Genomic DNA, 16,387 nt, shown 5'->3' with positions numbered 1-16,387 from the left:
CAGCCCCGCCTCTCAACTAACCATCCTAGCAGTTGGTCGTTAGAAGACTCTAGGGTGCGTAAGAGTACGTATCCTATCTCTTTGTGGTTTCCTTCACCCTCTCTCGCTCGTTCGCGCTCATTCCCGCTCTCGCCTCGCGCCCACCGCTGCGATTGGCTAGATCAGGAATAAGGCCCGCCTTAAAGCGTGAAGTATGACGGGAGCCGTAGTTTCTTGCCTAGTGTGCACATGCGTGCGGGAAAGATGAGTGGAAAGCGCAGCAGGAGCCGCTCGGCTCGTGTGGAAAACTCTCGTTCGCCCGTCAACGGAGAAGCGGTCAAGAAGCGGGTCAAGCAAGAGGTTCGCGCGGAGTTTTCTGCAGCCCTGAGAGAGCCGGCCCTGAAGGAGAAGGTGACCGCGGCTTGGGCCTCCCAGAAAGCGCTCGACCACGGTAGGCTGTTACAAGGCTTTGCCGCGGAGGCGAGGGAGGCAAGCAGCGAGGGAGGCGGGACCGGGGCGGGGCCCTCCGTCTTAGGGCTCCTTTCCCATGGGCGACTCCAAGACTCTAGTCCTCACGGAAGTACAGTATGAAGCCAGTGTCTGCCTTGTACTGCCCCAGACTGGAAGTGCGGGAGCTGGGCGCGGCGACAGAACCGGTTTCGCGAGATGGTGTGGTGGGTTGGGGCAGAAAGTTGCGCTTGGACCCGAGTTCACACACCCCGCTCGGCCGTAGACCTCGCTAGGTGGATGTTGGGCTGGTACCTGTCTCAGCATAACATACCTTAAAGGGCTGTTGTGAGGATAAAATATCGGAGAACGGTCGAGAACTCTAAATTTGTAAAAGAACAGCCCTTTGTCTATCAGAAGCCAAATTATTGTGTTTATGCCTCGCTGTCGGTTGCCTAATAATAGCCAAATTGGGTTTAATAACTTTTTGTACGTTCTACATCAAGGGTCTCGAGCAGCTTCTTATGGGAAAGGCTGCAACACGTGGGATTTGTTAGTTTAGAAAAGGGGTGGGTAATGTGTACAGTATTTATAAAATTACACATGTGGAGCAAGGGAGACAGCAGGCTTTCTCCCTTCCTTATAATGCTAGAACTCAGGGCCAAGCTGAGATTCAGGACAGTCTATATACCTGTTCACGCAGCCCAGATTTAACTATGGATTTCACCACTACAAAATGTGATGGTGGCTGCCAACTTGGATGGCTTTAAAAGTGGATTGGCTTTAAAAGTGGATTGGATGGCTTTAAAAGTGGATTGGCTATCAATTGCTAGTGGTTGTGATGCCTGCATACTACTTTTTGGATCAGAGGTAGTGTGCAGTTGCTGGGAGTCATGACTGGGGGTGTTCTATGGGCGCATGGTTTTTTGTGGGCTTCCCATAGTTTGGCAGGTGTGGGAATAGAATGCAAAACTAGATGGGTCTTTGGCTTGATCCAGCAGGGACTTCCATATGTTCACAGATTGATATGGGAAGAGTCATCTGATGGTAGAGTGTTCAAAAACTGCTTGAGACTGCAGGGACAAATGCTGTCCTTGAAAGCAAGTTCTGGGACTCAGCCAGACTCTCATTAATCCCCTGAAGTTGTCAGTGTGAAAATAGTTGAGAAAACCCTACAAATTGACCCAAGGTCACCCAGTGATATTTATTTGCAAGCTAACTATAATCTAAATATGCTGTCCATAATTTGGTTTAAGTATCAGAATTGAAGATGAAAAGGCCAACTTTGTCAGGATTAAGAGTTGCATGTCTGCAGCTAGATAGCACAGTAAAATGTATACAGGACTGTGTTATATGCTTCAGGAAGCTGTTGTCTGTTTTGTTTTCTCCAGAGGCCATTGTCTTAGATCCTGTTCCTTTCCATCACTGTGTCATCCCAAACTTCTTCCAAAATGAGGACTTTTCAGAAGGTCTGCAAAAGGAACTTTTGAGCCTGGATTTCCATGAAAAGTGCAATGACTTGTACAAATTCAAGCAGGTGCTTTATTTGGCATATTTAGTTATTTGTTTGTTTTTTACTCTGCTCTAACTAAAGAAGGCTGCTAAAGTAGCTTAGAATGATCAACAATCCTTACCCTCCAAGCTTATGGTCTAGAATACATGACACAAAAAGAAAAGGGATTGGGAGAATGGAAGAAAAAGCAAACTCTGGCACTAGTTCTTTAGTTACAAAATTCACTACTTTGGATGGATTCTGATGGTGTTTTTCCTATAGGGTAGGGCATGACTATCGGATTCATTTTTCATTCACTGAACACAGAACATGATTCCCAGAAGAAACATATCTGCAAATAAAGCCAAGATAATCAATTTTGCTGATACAGGTGCAGTAAAGAAAAGCTAACACCACTGCTTCTCAACATAATTCTAACAACTTAAAGATAGTTTTTAATAAGCCTGTAGATGTGCATTTACCCTTTGCGAGGACAGGTACACATGAGCCCTATTGTGTTTGCTTCACACACAGTATTAAACCTTGAACATGCAGGGATTTAACACAGGTAAAGCTAGCTCCGCACTAGCTTCAGCTCAGTTGTTTGAAGTGCTGCAGGGTTATGCCATTTGGAATGTGACAGGGTGGGATCAAGAGTGCCCCGTTTCTGCCCACACAACTGGAATGATTACTGAACAGGACAACCTTTTGCAGCCTTGTCTTCCAGATGTTTTGGACTACACCTCTCACCAGCTCGTCTGGTTGTGTGGGGTAGTGATAGTTGCAGTGAATAGGGCCATGTTTTGCAGCAGAAGTCACTGGTGGAAAGGTTATTTGACAGCAAGACTGCAAAGACCCATTGAGCCTTTGGAATGGGACTGCCCTGGGTTCATTGGGATGAAAGGCAGAATATAAATAGAATAAATAATGATACTGAACGTCATGGGCTGACGTTCAGTATCCACAATGTACAGAAAATGGGGAAGGAGAAAACGTCTGGTAGTCCTATTTGGATTGTGAAGGAAGCAGCAGCTGTGTAAAGTCAGAAATGGTTGCCTTGCCACCAAAGAAATGAGTAGAAAAGAGTGCAGAGGTGTCTGTCATATTGTGGGGGCAGGAACTTAGCACAAATCCTGTCTCTCACTGAACCTTTGTTTTATATGAGGTAGAGTGTGGGGAAGACAACAGAGCTTTTAGTCTCACATCAGTGTCCCTCCTTCATACTGTTTATTGCTTATTATTTGTGTTTGAATGCCTCTGTTTTGCTTTTAATCATGTAAACTGTATGTATACAAAAGGCTATACAGGACAATCACAAAAACGGAATCATTGTGACACTTGCCTTGTAAAAATATCCTCCAGGCTTGTATCCAGCCCTTTCATCTACTTGTATGATGCTGCTCATTTGTGACCAAAAAGAAGGGAAGGGACATTTATATAGCATTTTCATTTTTGTTTAGAGGCAGTTTTTGTTTGCCATAGTAGACCTTGTGAGTGGCTGTTTCCAAGCCAGATCCAAGGGCAAACAAAGTGCATTGCTGGGAGTTTTGCTTTTTTTAAATGTGATAGTGATTTTCATGAAGGGAAAATGAAGGCTGATCAGGGTCAGTTGATGACAGGACATTGGATAGGGTGTACCTGTAAACTTCAAGCAGTTGCTTATGGTTCTTTGTCAAAAACAAAGTCTTGGGGTGTATCTAGAAGAATTGCACATTTTTTTCCTCATCAGTCTACCTCTGCTTCACATATCTTTGCATGATACCCAGTATTGCTCAATAGATTTGATAAAAGTGCAACACCTATTTTTCAGAAGTACCATCAGTGGTGGTAATGATCGAGAGCTCAGATCACTTTTATGCACAACCTGTCAGGCTGGTAGAACTTTCTTTACAGCAGCTGCAGCCACTGCCCAACCTCTCCACTAAGAATGTTGCTGGGAGACCAGGATGGCCTCAAGTTCTGTTCATGTGTTTGGGTTCTCCTTTCCATACTTTTCTGGGGAAAATCAGAAGGAAATATTACTAGCTATTGTATAGTTGTGGGGTTTTTTTGGAGTGACCATACTGAGGAGGGGAAAGCTTACTTGGTCAGCTCCCTCTTCACAGGGGACTCTTCACTCTCCTTGCACACCTTTTAGATGACATGCGGTGGGAGGTGGGGGTACCTGGGACTGGATTTGACCAGCTCTTTTAGGGAGATCATCCAGATATAAATGAGATTTGCTGTTACCATAAAAGCCATTTGGAGTGTAGGGTAAAAGTTGTAACTCTTGTTGCTTCTTGTTGCATATGCATAGTCTGATGACCTGAAGAACAGTGGAGGGCCTTACATCGCTGCTTTAAGGTAAAAATTGCTGCTTTGTAATGTGCCAAAGGCTACTGTGGATTATGATGGCCAAGGCAAAGATGCAGGGGTGTTCTTGTGTATGTTGAGAACAACAGCAACTGCTGCAACCTAATTTTCCAAGATACTTAAAGATACAGTAGTGGCAATTTGGCCTGCTTGCTTGTGTTATGCTAGTTATATCCCCTCAGTTGTAAAGCAATGCATACTTACTTGGAAGTAAGCCCATCTGATTTCTTTGGGACTTATTTCTGGGTCAGCGAGCATAAGCCACGCTTCAGTGTTGGATTTTGAGCACTAGGCATGTCCATCTTAATTGTTTTTCCTTTTAAATGTGAAGATAACTCCAGTATTGGAGGCAGTATGTCTCTGAATACCCATTGCTAAAGAGCACAAGAGAGGAGGGTTCTGTTGCTCTCATGTCCTGTTTATGAGCTTTATAGAGGCATCTGGTTGGCCACTGTGAGAGCAGAGTGCTGGATCAAATGGACCTTTGGTCTGATCTAACAGGTCTCTGTCCTTAAGACAAGATTTGGGGTGGGGGTGGACTGAAGAATGTGTGGGTTGACTGTGATATGTGCTGACTGGACTTCTACTGTATCTTTAATCATTGGCCCCCACACCCTACTCAACCTTTGCTTGCTTTTTAACATGGTGTCCTTTCAGGTGGATCGTGGTCTTTTTATCAGTAAAGATAGGTGCCAAGAGGTCAGGTTTTATTCCACATGCAACATACATGGTTGAGGTTTAGCAGCCTCACGTTCCATGTTGTTCCTCCTTTTAGAAAAGTTCTCTTTGAAGAGTTCCAGTCTTGGCTTTCTGATGTAACCCAAGTGGAGCTGGAGCCAACCATTGATCTGTCCTGTGCCAAATATGAATATACAGGTAAGCAACCCACCTGCAGGACCTGTTGCAGAGACGAGTTCGCTGTGCTGGTAGGAGGGTCTGGGAAAGTATCTCTGATGGATGTTGTTGACCTAGGGTTGGGGCAAAAGACTGAAGCCTGGTAGTTTATCTGGCACATCCAGTACACTCCGCATTGATCTTGCTCAACTAAATCATGCTGTTGCAGATGCCTTGCTCTGCCACGATGACGAGTTGGAGGGACGGCGAATTGCTTTCATCCTTTACCTTGTACCACCGTGGGATAAAAGTGATGGAGGTACCCTGGATCTGTTCAGCACAGATGGTAGGTGCAATACAGTAATCCAGTTCCTCCTGCAGTATTTACTGTTGTAGATTTTAAGCAAGCAAGCAAGCTATAAAAGTAAAATCTCCATGCTACTTTTAGCTGGTTCTTTTGAATAGCAGTATTGCTATCTTAACTCTACATTAGAGTGCTGCCAAAATAGTGCTTGTAAGGTTTTCCTTTTCTGTGACAAACCATATTTTCTGTGAGAAACATCATTTTAATGCTCCTCACCTCTCCAGCGTTTTCCTGTAACCCCCTCCCCCATGTTTGGTATCCTGAGAACCACCTACCACTTCTCATGAATACCACACAATCCCGGTTAGCCTTAAGCACTCTGTGATTCCCCCCTCACTGCCACTCTAACTCAAGGGATCTGATTCCATCATAGCAGTTGCACCGATTCCCAACCCTGGTTGATCACAAATTAGAGTGTATGTATATTGCAGCATCTGGATAGCCAGCAGACTGCTCAAGGGACAAGCAGCCACAAGCAGCCATCTAGGCATTTTTAAAGCCTTGTAGTATTATTATTATTATTATTATTATTATTATTATTTCATTAGTATTACCTATGTACTACTTGATTGCAGACAAAACCTCAAAGCGGTTTACAAAAAAAGATAAAATAATAAAATTATCACTAAAAATTCACAACCATAATTTAAAACATACAGAAAGTAAAAAACCACAATAGACTAAAACAAATTAACCCATACAAACCTTCTAAACATCTGGGTAGGCTTGTCTAAATAAGAATGTCTTCAGCAGGTGCCAAAAAGGATACAGTGAAGGCACCTGCCTGATATCAATAGGGAGTTGGTGCTGCCACACTAAACAATTGAGTCCTTAACAGATGTGGTGCGAATATTATGTGGTGCCTTTAAAAATACTGCAGTATCTCCTCGCCTGCTAAATACTGCCAGGCGAAACAGCCACCATGCTCTGGCCCTCTTACTGGTCCTGGCGATGTTTCGATACATCGCCCAGGCATAGTTGCTAATAGGTCATGGTATGTACCTTCAGGGCAACACTTGAGTCTTGTAAGCCTGATCATTCCATCTCTTTCAATACTTTGGATTGGATGCCATCTACCTCAGTGGGTCATGAATGCTGTCCATAGTGAGAGTCTGCACAAACGCAGGTGGTGGTTAATGGACTGTAGGAGCAGGAGGTAAAATATTGGTTCAAAACCGGCAATTTCTCCCTGGCTTTGTGGTTGATCTGGAGATGTCATGGTAGAAATGTGACTGCACTATGGTGCTAGAACTGCATACTCAATGGTGTACGTTGTATGATACTTTCCCCCCTGGCAGATAACTTCCAACCGTTGGAGATTGTCAAGTCTGTGGTCCCTTCATGGAACTCGCTCACTTTCTTTGAAGTATCACCAGTCTCTTTCCATCAGGCAAGGAACTTCTCTCTTTGTTCTTTACATCCTCTGTGTATGTGCCCATAATACTCCTCCACATTCTTCTCCTAGCCTCTGATATACCCTATGTTCCAGGAAACTCGGTCTTCCAGTTTACTTGAGGCCCGCCCTCTTCCTGTGATTTGTTAGCCTGGAGGTAGACCTTAAAGCCAAACTCATTGTGGGCCCAGCTTTTAGACTTCTCCAAACCTAAATTTTCAGCTCCTCATTCTGCTTTTGGCCTCGTTCTGCCTTTGGCCTAAGCCTTAGGTAACCTTCCCCCTGTGCTTTGGGGTAGGTTTGCCTTTCATCTAGAGCACCTGGGAGCAGGAAACAAATAGGAATACCAGACAGACTCAGTGCCCTAGCCAGATCCCCTAGTGCTAGGGGTCCTTAAGATCTCCACGGCCTCAGTTGCATATAATAGTTTGGCCACCCCACAGACATGTTTTATTTATTTGGTTCGGAACTTGAGTTAATCTGGCTTGGTGCAGCTTTAATCTGTGACATTTCATTTAGCTGATTTTTCATAATTGATACTAGATTTATTTTCAAATCCTGCTATGGCCCAGTCTTCAGGATGGTGTAAGACACAATTCTAAATCAGTAGAAGCCCCTTTGTGATTTCTGTTTGGTCCTTGTACCAAAGACAAAAGTGCTAATAGCATGTCCTTTTGATTTCTCCCATTCCAGGTGGCTGAAGTTGTTTCCAAAGGGAAGTGCCGCTTGTCTGTGAGCGGCTGGTTTCATGGTCCCTCGGTGGCAAGGCCAGTGCGCTATGTGGAACCGCTTTTGCCACGGAGCCCCCACCTCCCTCGTGATGTAGATAAATGTTGCTCTTTCTATGACCTAATTCAACAGTATATTCACCACTCAGTTGCTGTATGGGACGGAGGAGCACAAACACCTACTTTTCAGATTCCACACTGGTCTCTGCTTCTCTTCTGCCACTAGGCTGCCACACAAGAGAGAATCCTTTGGGGCTGAAGTTTAATTCCACTCAAGTGGGGGCAGGAAATTCTGTGCCTGTAACAGGCCAAATGAGGGGACACCAGTGTTATATGTTTCCTGGCATCCATGCCAAAACTTTCATCAAATTTTAGCTCAGAGTAAAAGGGAGGGCAAGTTTTTCAGATATAGAGTCCACACATTAAAATTACTCCAGATTCTTGACCTAAAGGGGATTCCTGGCGAGGGAGGTTTCTTCATAATGGATATTTTGTTGGATTTTTCTTTCTTAGTCTTTCCTTGTTTCATTTTTCCCTAGCATGAAATTTTATATGATTGGATCAATCCAGTTTATCTAGACATGGATTCTCAGGCCCAGATCCAAGAGGAGTTTGAAGATCGGTCTGAGACCCTGCTAAAGGATTTTCTCAAGGTGGGTTTTGGAAAGTCATTTCCCACCTTACAATGTTGAGTCCTTTGTAGATAATGGGGTGGGCAAAAGGACGGTTTAATAATGTGTCGGAGTTCCCAAAAGGAGGTGCTGCCACCCTGAAGGATCGATTCTTGCAAATGAGATACAAATACTGTGTTTCTCATATTATAAGACACGTCTTATATTTATTTTTTCCTCAAAAAAAACACACTATGGCTTATTTTCAAGGGATGTCTTATTTTTTTCCTCCTCCTCCTGCCACGGCCGGCATTGCTGCTGCGCCTATCACTATGTCTTATTTTCGGGGTATGGCTTATATTCCTTGAATGCTTAAAAATCCTGCTATGGCTTATTTTATGGGTATGTCTTAAAATATGAGAAACAGGGTATTACATGACACTTGTCAAAGTGCTAGTTCTGCAGATTGACATGGTCAAGTTGGGATATATAGAATAAGATCCTAATCTGTTAAGGGTGTGATATACTAATAGTAATGCCTTGAATTTGGCTTGGTGACAAATCACAGCCAGTGCACATCTGAGCAGAGATATACTCTGACAGGGTCTCACTCCTGTCAGTTATCATATTGCAGCACCTGTGTGTAAAAACCTTTGACTTTTGTGTGGCTGGAATGTAGCCTGTGGTATAAAGGTAGTGCAGGTCAATTTCTGTCCCCAATTTTGCTTCTTGCCCCACTACCACTAAGGCATGGTCCAGAAGGTTGCCCATAAGATGGTGCAGTCCTTGGGCTAAGGATCCTCACTGCTGGGAATGCCATTACTTTGGTGCAATTAATCAGATGGAGGCCCAAGGATCAGCTGCGTGAGGCATTCCCCTGCAAGAAAACGAAAAACCACGTGTGATTTAACTAAATCCAATTTGGACCAACTTGCTTTCTCTAGTTTTCTAAAGAAAGCCTGGTATGCAGCACTCAAATTAAAGCAGAAAGCTAGTACTACTTAGGCAGAAATGTGGGACTTGCTTCAAAAGCAGTTTGAATGTGCCTTGGTTCCTAGAGAGAGAAATTTCAGCTCGTCTGTGAGGCTCTGAAGAAGGAAGGACTCAAATGGAGCAGCAGGGGGCCCCCTAACAAAAGGTAGGGCCATTTCAGGCTGCTTCTGTCTCTTGCATCTTGCTTCTTATGGTCAACTGTGTTCATGCCAGCTCACCCATGCTGTGTGTTTTGAGCTCATTTTGTTCTGCGATTGTAATTTGGGTGTATCTCGTGGAATTTGATTTGCTGAGAACTTCAGTAAATCTATTTGGTAATCTTTACGTTTACAAGAGAGTGCCTTCTATGTTTAACGCTGCTTGAAATCCCTGAAGACAGATTGGGCTGAGCAGGGCTCCTTTAGATTTGATCTAGGGCTTCAGCATCCTGCCTTGTTTCATGTCCCTCACAACTGGTAATGTTGGAGGCAGGCACAGGACATAAAAGTGTATTCCAGTTGAACCGTTCTCCCACTCCTTCTCCCCCACCCCTTTATATATAATTCATGAAGGATGATGCTGTCAATAGCTACTAGCCACAATGACTGTGCTTTGCCTCCATTGTTGGAGGCAGTAATGCTTGTGGTTGCTGGTTGCTGGAAACCACAGGAAGGGAGACTGTTTTGTGCTCAGGTCGTGCGTGCAGGTTTCCCACAGGCATCTGGTTAGCCACTGAGAACAGGATGCTGGGCTAGATGGGCCTTTGGCAACAGGCTCTTCATATGTTCTTATCTGATGCTAGCTCCTCGCCAGTAAGGCTGCTTGTTTTGGTTTGGTTTGAGGGCATATAATTCTTGGTGAACCTTTTTTTATATATATAAAAAGTTATTAGACATTCTGAGGACTCCAGTCAAAAAGTGGGATGGACATCTACAGATACAATAGTTTTGCTTTTCCCAGTGGGAGGATTACTGGGCTGGGGGGCAGAACTGAATGTTAAGTGCAGGCTGCTGCAAAAAAAGTCTTCCTGGACCCCACTCACTCTTTCCTGTGTTGTGATGTCATTGTGCAGGGAAAACTCACCCATGGCAGCCAGTGATGTGGAGCAGAGACAGGGGAAGCATACAAAGCAAAGATGTCCTGGCATAGGTAGCTTTGCCTACAGGTTATGGGCAGAGTCCCAAGAACACTGGTTTTTGTGGCAGATCCATGCCACACAAAATGCATTATTCAGTTCTTTTGACCAGGACGTTCTGCATTCAAATCCCTTCTGAGCCATGAAACATTCTGGGTGACCTTGAGCCAGTCACCTTCTCTGAGCACTAACAGACTTTCATAGGGTTACCAGGAGGATAAGTAGAACAGAAGCCCACATACTCCACCCTGAGCTTCTCAGAAATAAGGCAGGATACAAGTATGAAAGTCTCCTCTCCCCATGATCTGTGCTTTGAAAACCTGCATCTTAAATTGGAATCAACCTCACAAATGAGCCACCATGTGCTTTATTTGCATAATGTAATCTCTTTGTATAACTGGGGTTGCCTTAGTTCAGAATTTGAACAGGCTATCTTTGAGGTGTGCAGAGTGATGTTGCCCCTCTTAAGAATGCTTGTTGTCATTTTTAGGTATTATGACAAAGCTGAAGAGGAGAGCCTGCCAGACATCCTGAAAAATTGCATGGAGCTATTCCGCTCAGAAGCCTTCTTCCTGCTCCTTTCCAACTTCACAGGCTTGAAGCTGCACTTTCTAGCTCCTGGGGAAGAAGACGATGAAAAGGAAACGGAAGGAGAAATTGCTGCAGGCGGGGATTCTTCCAGATGCACACAAGGAGAAAGCAGCCAAAAGGAAACTGGCAGTCGGGAGTACACAGGGGCACATGGGAGCATCTCTGACAACCAGGTCAACAGCGAGTGTGGTGTGTAAATCATTGCTATCTAGTTGCAATGACACCTTATTTTTCAACATAGCCACTGCTTTATGGTATGCCTTAAGCATGAAGTGCTCAGCAGGGCCGGCTCTAGGGGTAGGCTGGGTGGCGCAGGGCACCGGGTCGGCACTGCATGGAGAAGCCGCGCGGAAACCACGCTGCGCGCTGTGCCCGCCCACCAGCCGCGGGAAGAAACGGGGCGGGGGCGCCGGAGCGATCCGCACACCATGGCGCCCGGGCACCCGACCCGCTTAAGACGGCCCTGGTGCTCAGGGCCCAGTTCCTAGACAACTCAAACCACAGTTGTTACATTCTACTTCGGCTGGACTAATATTCTTGGGTTCATTTTTTGTCACAAGACTAGCATCTGCTGATCAGATATCATTTGACCTAAAATAAATCAATATTCTGAAAGTTGTGAGTTCCGAAGAGGAAACTTGCCCAAAAACTATCAAGTCCTGCATTTCTATATTAGAGGGTCTTTGTGGGAGTTGTTAAATATGTTACTATTAAGAGTAGACAAGCATATATGATTCATTGGGAGTACAGTAGTACCTCAGTTTTAAGTACACAATTTGTTCCGGAAGTCTGTACTTAACCTGAAGCGAACTTTCCCATTGAAAGTAATGGAAAGTGGATTAATCCGTTCCAGACAGGTCCACAGAGTACTTAAACTGAAAATACTCAAACCGAGGCGTACTTAAACTCAGGTAAGACTGTACACAGATTTAATATTTATAACCTAGTTTGTATCCCTTAAAGTTGCCTGGGTATGTTTGAAGCTGCCTAGGCAACAGCTGCTGGAATCTCCAAAGACAGAAGTGTGACTGGATGCTGCAGATAACTTCCTGCCCCTCCTGGTGATTTGACTAGCAAAATCAGAAGGAACTGTGCAAAATAGGGAAGCTGTATAGATTGAGGAAATTTTGCACTTCATTGTGGAATTGAGCTTTCCTTGGTACCACAATTGAATTGCCTGGGCAAAAATAGTAGTTTGTGTTATTTTGGAGTATGTTGAAAGGGCCTCTTCAGAGCTTGCATCCATTTCTTTGTTGCCTTTGTGCATGTGGGGAGCAAAAGTGCACATAACTGCAGAGGTTTTTTCCCCAAAACCTCTTACTGTTCTTACTAGATCTGGAGAGGGTTAGAGAGTGTTTTGCCTCTCATTTAGCTTGGAGGTAAACTGGGGTCCACAGTTGAATGGGGCATCCTTGGGATCTGAAGCTATGCTAGGCTCTATATAGGAGACTTGTGGGGTCTGTCACCTGCTCACCAGTCATCTGTCCTATTGGCCATCTTCCTCCTCAGACTCAAGTGTCCCTCTGTGTACTGGAGAGCTGAGGCATTGGACCAAAGGTTGCTACACACTAGTCCATGATGCTGAAACAACAGAGTTCTCCCTAGATCTGCTGCTCTTCTGTGGGTGTGAAGGTTAGTTTGGTTTTAAGCTGACAAAACAAAAGCGGAAATATATCTCAAAGATGCCAATTTTTATTGTTCAATACGCCCAATGCATTTTGGCAATAATGTCTTAAGGGCTTATGTGTAAAGATAATGCTGTAAAGATTCTAAGCTACATAGAATTAAACTTTTATAACTACTTTAAAATGTGCCATTAGATAATACAAACTTCTATACAAGTCAAATGGCCAATAAGTTATAGCCCATATATAAACACACTCACTTGTATTTCTTAGTGAACCCAATCACAGAACCTTCTGTTATAACTTGGGCAAAATCTTATGGGAGGCCCACCTCAGATTGCACAATTAAATAGGTGTCTTGGCTTCATGGAAAAAGAAAAGAGATCACCACTAAACTCTATGGTATTTGATGCATTCAGGGAATGTTTCTAGGCCACCTTTTTCCAGCTTCAAGATCCATGTATTTTCTAAGTAATTTTTTTTCTTCTGCCTGATGAATTTGTTTCACTGTCCACTGTTCTGTAGTTATATCATTAAATTTAAGATAAGCCCTTCTTAAAGGCGTTCTTCCTCAAATGCATTGGTGTGTTTTCCTTTGGTTTTAAGCTGCCTTGAGCATTTATGTGAGGCTGGGTAGAGACCCATAAATAGCACAAGATGGGTCTGTTCCAGACTTGCATCTCCCAGAGTGTTTCTTGACATATGCCCAGAGGAAGCAATCCAAGATGTCATAGCACACAACCTTCAGCACAACCCAGATAGGGACAGGTGTCCTTTTCCTGTGGGTGCATCTGTGCTGAGCACAAAAGGTCAGCCGGCAAACAGCTAAGCTGAGCTAGTCTCATTCAGCCAACGTGTATCAGCAGATCACTGCACATCTATGTTGTGGGGACTGGAAGCACGAATCATCTATTGGCATTTCTCAGAACTCTGGTCCTCTTGCTTTGTCTCTTAGTAAACAGGGTTTTTTATATATATAAAAAGGAAGACAACGGATAAAAAATACTTGCTCAGCTGCCTGAGACAGAATAATGAAACTTCCTTCAGACATCTAGGAAGCACCACCCCCTAAAGCAACCTTTGCCAACCAGATGTTCTCCAGATGTTTTGGACTACAACTATCAGCCAGAGCCAGGCTGTAGTCCAATACATTGGAAGGGCACGTGGTTGGCAAGGCTGCCCTAAACATAATGAAAAGTTAAAGGCAAGCTGTAAAACCTTTGTTCCATCATTTTAATGCTAAGACTTGGATTTGGGCTTTTTATATTGTTGCTTTTCTTTACGTAGCCCATGAATATGAGTATTTGTGTTAAAAACCATAAGCTGCCCCTAGAAGGTTCTTTTGAGGTAAATTTGACAAAATCTACATCTAAAACAAGTCAATTGCTTGGCATAACTTTTCCTAAAAGTTCAGTGGGGGTGAGCAGTGATGTTGTAAAACTTTACAAAACAAACAAATGACACTGCTCTTTTCTTTTCTTTTCAAGATTGGGACGCAGAGTGTGGTGGCTTTACTTCCTACCTTGCAAAAGATGAAGATGAAGAGGTAAGCAGTTGTCTATACACCTCTTGTGCTTCTTTCTTGAAGCAGCTTTATCAGACCATTTTGACAGCAGTTTAAGTCCCTGTGCTCCCCACACCCCATACAGATGCATAGCTGCCAAGTTATCCCTTTTTTACAGGGATTTTCCCTTATGCTGAATAGGCTTCCTCGTGAGAAAAGGGAAAACTTGGCAGCTATGCACAGATGTTTGGGGCTTGCACAGGACAACTGAGTACTTTTTCCTGAAGTGTCAGCAATTCACATTGCCCATTTCTTTTTTTCTTATGGCAAAACATAGGTTGGCTTAAGCTTGGGGGGACAGTGCAGTGGTGTGGGGAGGGGAGGGGAGATCTTCTTGCACAGACATCCCATTTGGAGGGTTGTGTAATGTTGCAAGGAATCTGCATTGAAACTTTTCCCAATTTAAGTGGAGCAGGAGTTTGATTCACTTATTCTACACATGTACAGAATAGGAAGTTCTTTAACCCTGACCCTGATGGAATGTCTCCTCTTTCTGTCTTCTGCAGAAGTAAATTGTATCAGCTTGTTTCCTTAACACTTACTTTGGTTTGTTTGTTTTTTCAAGCTGCTGCTGATCACTCCAGAGATGAACTGTTTGGCCTTGGTTTATAGAGACCCAGAGTCGCTGAAATTTGTGAAGTATATCAACCACCGTTGTTTGAAGCAAACAGCCAGAGAGACAGAGCAAACTGGATTCTGGGACATTTGCTTTGTTTACTATGAATGACAGTTGCCACATGGACTCAAAGAGTTGTATAGTTGGGTCCTGAGGGTCATCTAGTCCAATCCCCTGCAATGCAGGAATCTCAACTAGATCTTATATGACAGATGGCCATCCAACCTCTGCTTAAAAGCCTCTAAGGAAGGAGAGTCCACCACCTCTCATGGGAGTTTGTTCCACTGTCAAACAGCTCTTGGAGTCAGAAAGATCTTCCTGAAGTTGCGTCGGAATCTCCTTTGAAGGCATTGGTTCAGGTCCTAGCCTTTGGAGGAGAAAACAAGCTTGCTCCATGTGACAGCTCTTTAGATATGGCTATTGTATCATACCCACCTCCCTCAGCTGTTCCTCAGAAGCCCTGGCTTCATCACCCCTCTCTGTCTGCACATGTTCCAGCTTGTCAATATCCTTTGTAAATTGTGGCACCCAGAACTGGACACAGTACTCCTGGTGTATTTGTGCAGCTGGTTCTTCCTGCCCTAATGGACCAGAGACAGGTTGGGAATGCTGCTGGTCTACTTGCACTCTGTGAACAAATGTTGTGTTGGAGGAACCTAGGACAGTACCCTGAGCAACTTCAGCATTTACATTGAGGCTGCATCAAGTTCTCACCAGTCCAGTACATAGGATAGGGAGCAAAACCTGCAAGTGGAGAAGGTGGTCTGAGTGAGCTCTACTGTCAGAAATCAAATTTGCAAGCCGAAACCGTATAGGGAAGCCAAGATTATGAAAAGAGAGCCTCATTTTCATCTAATAAGTGGCGATTTGGAATGTGTATTTTATTCCCTGTACAGTGGTGCCTCGCTAGACGAATTTAATTCGTTCCACGGGTCTTTTCTTATAACGAAAAATTCGTCTAGCGAATCCCATAGGAATGCATTTAATTTTTTTAGAATATATTTTTTTGCCCATAGGAACGCATTAATTGAATTTCAATGAATTCCTATGGGAAACCGCAATTCACTAGACAAATTTTTCATAAAACGAATTCGTCTAGCGAGGCAACCTCCGCTAGAAAAAACCTTTCGTTAAGCGAGGCACCACTGTACCATTATTTCATCCTATGAAAGGGCTGCAAAAACATTCTTCTCAGTGGTGGGCGTGGCAACGTGGTCCTCCTGTCATTGCTTACCACTATGTCATCCTTTTTCACAAGTTTGGTTACTGTTGTATGGAAGACACACTTTTTTCTGGGAAGAGGGTCAGCCATCATTGTGGGTTGTTGCATGGAAGGGCAATGCACAATTGTCACATCAGGCATGATAAGAGTGATTTTTAAAATAGAACTTAAGGACACATGTGACAAGAGGGTCACAATAAAAAGCTGTAATTTTAGGATTTTATTATATATAACCCACCGTTTGACTGAATGTGGGCCTCAAGGTAACTTTCAAAAGGGATATTTGATTTTATACATGAAAATCAAATATACTTCCCTTTTTTGCTATTTACAAGGGTGGATTAGGGCTCAAGTATCATATCAACTAATGATATATTTAGTCATCACAAATTTCTCAACAGCACAGAGAAGAGGGAGCTTGAGGTCTGTTTGTTTTATTAAAATATTACCGATCTTAAGTGC

General features: G+C 43.8%; 1 protein-coding gene across 4 annotated transcripts; it reads left to right on the top strand.

Moving 5' to 3' along the window:
* The first annotated feature begins 73 nt into the window (after window positions 1-73).
* Window positions 74-16,381, top strand: OGFOD1 (2-oxoglutarate and iron dependent oxygenase domain containing 1). Of its 4 annotated transcripts, none has more exons than XM_035117210.2 (13): window positions 81-430; window positions 1,818-1,963; window positions 4,215-4,261; window positions 5,046-5,146; window positions 5,334-5,450; window positions 6,767-6,858; window positions 7,555-7,683; window positions 8,129-8,242; window positions 9,259-9,338; window positions 10,798-11,087; window positions 12,408-12,530; window positions 14,011-14,069; window positions 14,653-16,381. In XM_035117210.2, exons 1-13 carry the CDS (start codon window positions 229-231, stop codon window positions 14,812-14,814), a joined length of 1,662 nt encoding a protein of 553 aa, XP_034973101.2. In that variant the 5' UTR covers window positions 81-228; the 3' UTR covers window positions 14,815-16,381. The 4 variants fall into 4 exon arrangements, 3 of the variants coding, with proteins under 3 accessions (XP_034973101.2, XP_034973102.2, XP_034973103.2); XM_035117211.2 differs by lacking the exon at window positions 81-430 and adding an exon at window positions 461-653; XR_004692712.2 differs by lacking the exon at window positions 14,653-16,381 and having other exon boundaries at window positions 74-430; window positions 10,798-11,071.
* The last annotated feature ends 6 nt before the right edge of the window (window positions 16,382-16,387 follow it).

The sequence above is a fragment of the Zootoca vivipara genome, chromosome 6 (assembly GCF_963506605.1).
Source record: "Zootoca vivipara chromosome 6, rZooViv1.1, whole genome shotgun sequence".
NCBI classification, from domain to species: Eukaryota; Metazoa; Chordata; class Lepidosauria; order Squamata; family Lacertidae; genus Zootoca; species Zootoca vivipara.
Note: the sequence above shows the minus strand (reverse complement) of the source record. Positions and strands in the feature narration are given on the sequence as shown.

Excerpts from the sequence above, each read along its gene's own strand:
- OGFOD1 (XM_035117210.2), top strand. The coding sequence starts at position 229 with ATGCGTGCGGGAAAGATGAGTGGAAAGCGCAGCAGGAGCCGCTCGGCT. Across the intron at positions 5,147-5,333 it reads TGCCAAATATGAATATACAG|ATGCCTTGCTCTGCCACGAT; the intron begins GTAAGCAACCCA and ends ATGCTGTTGCAG. Across the intron at positions 8,243-9,258 it reads TGCTAAAGGATTTTCTCAAG|AGAGAGAAATTTCAGCTCGT; the intron begins GTGGGTTTTGGA and ends CTTGGTTCCTAG.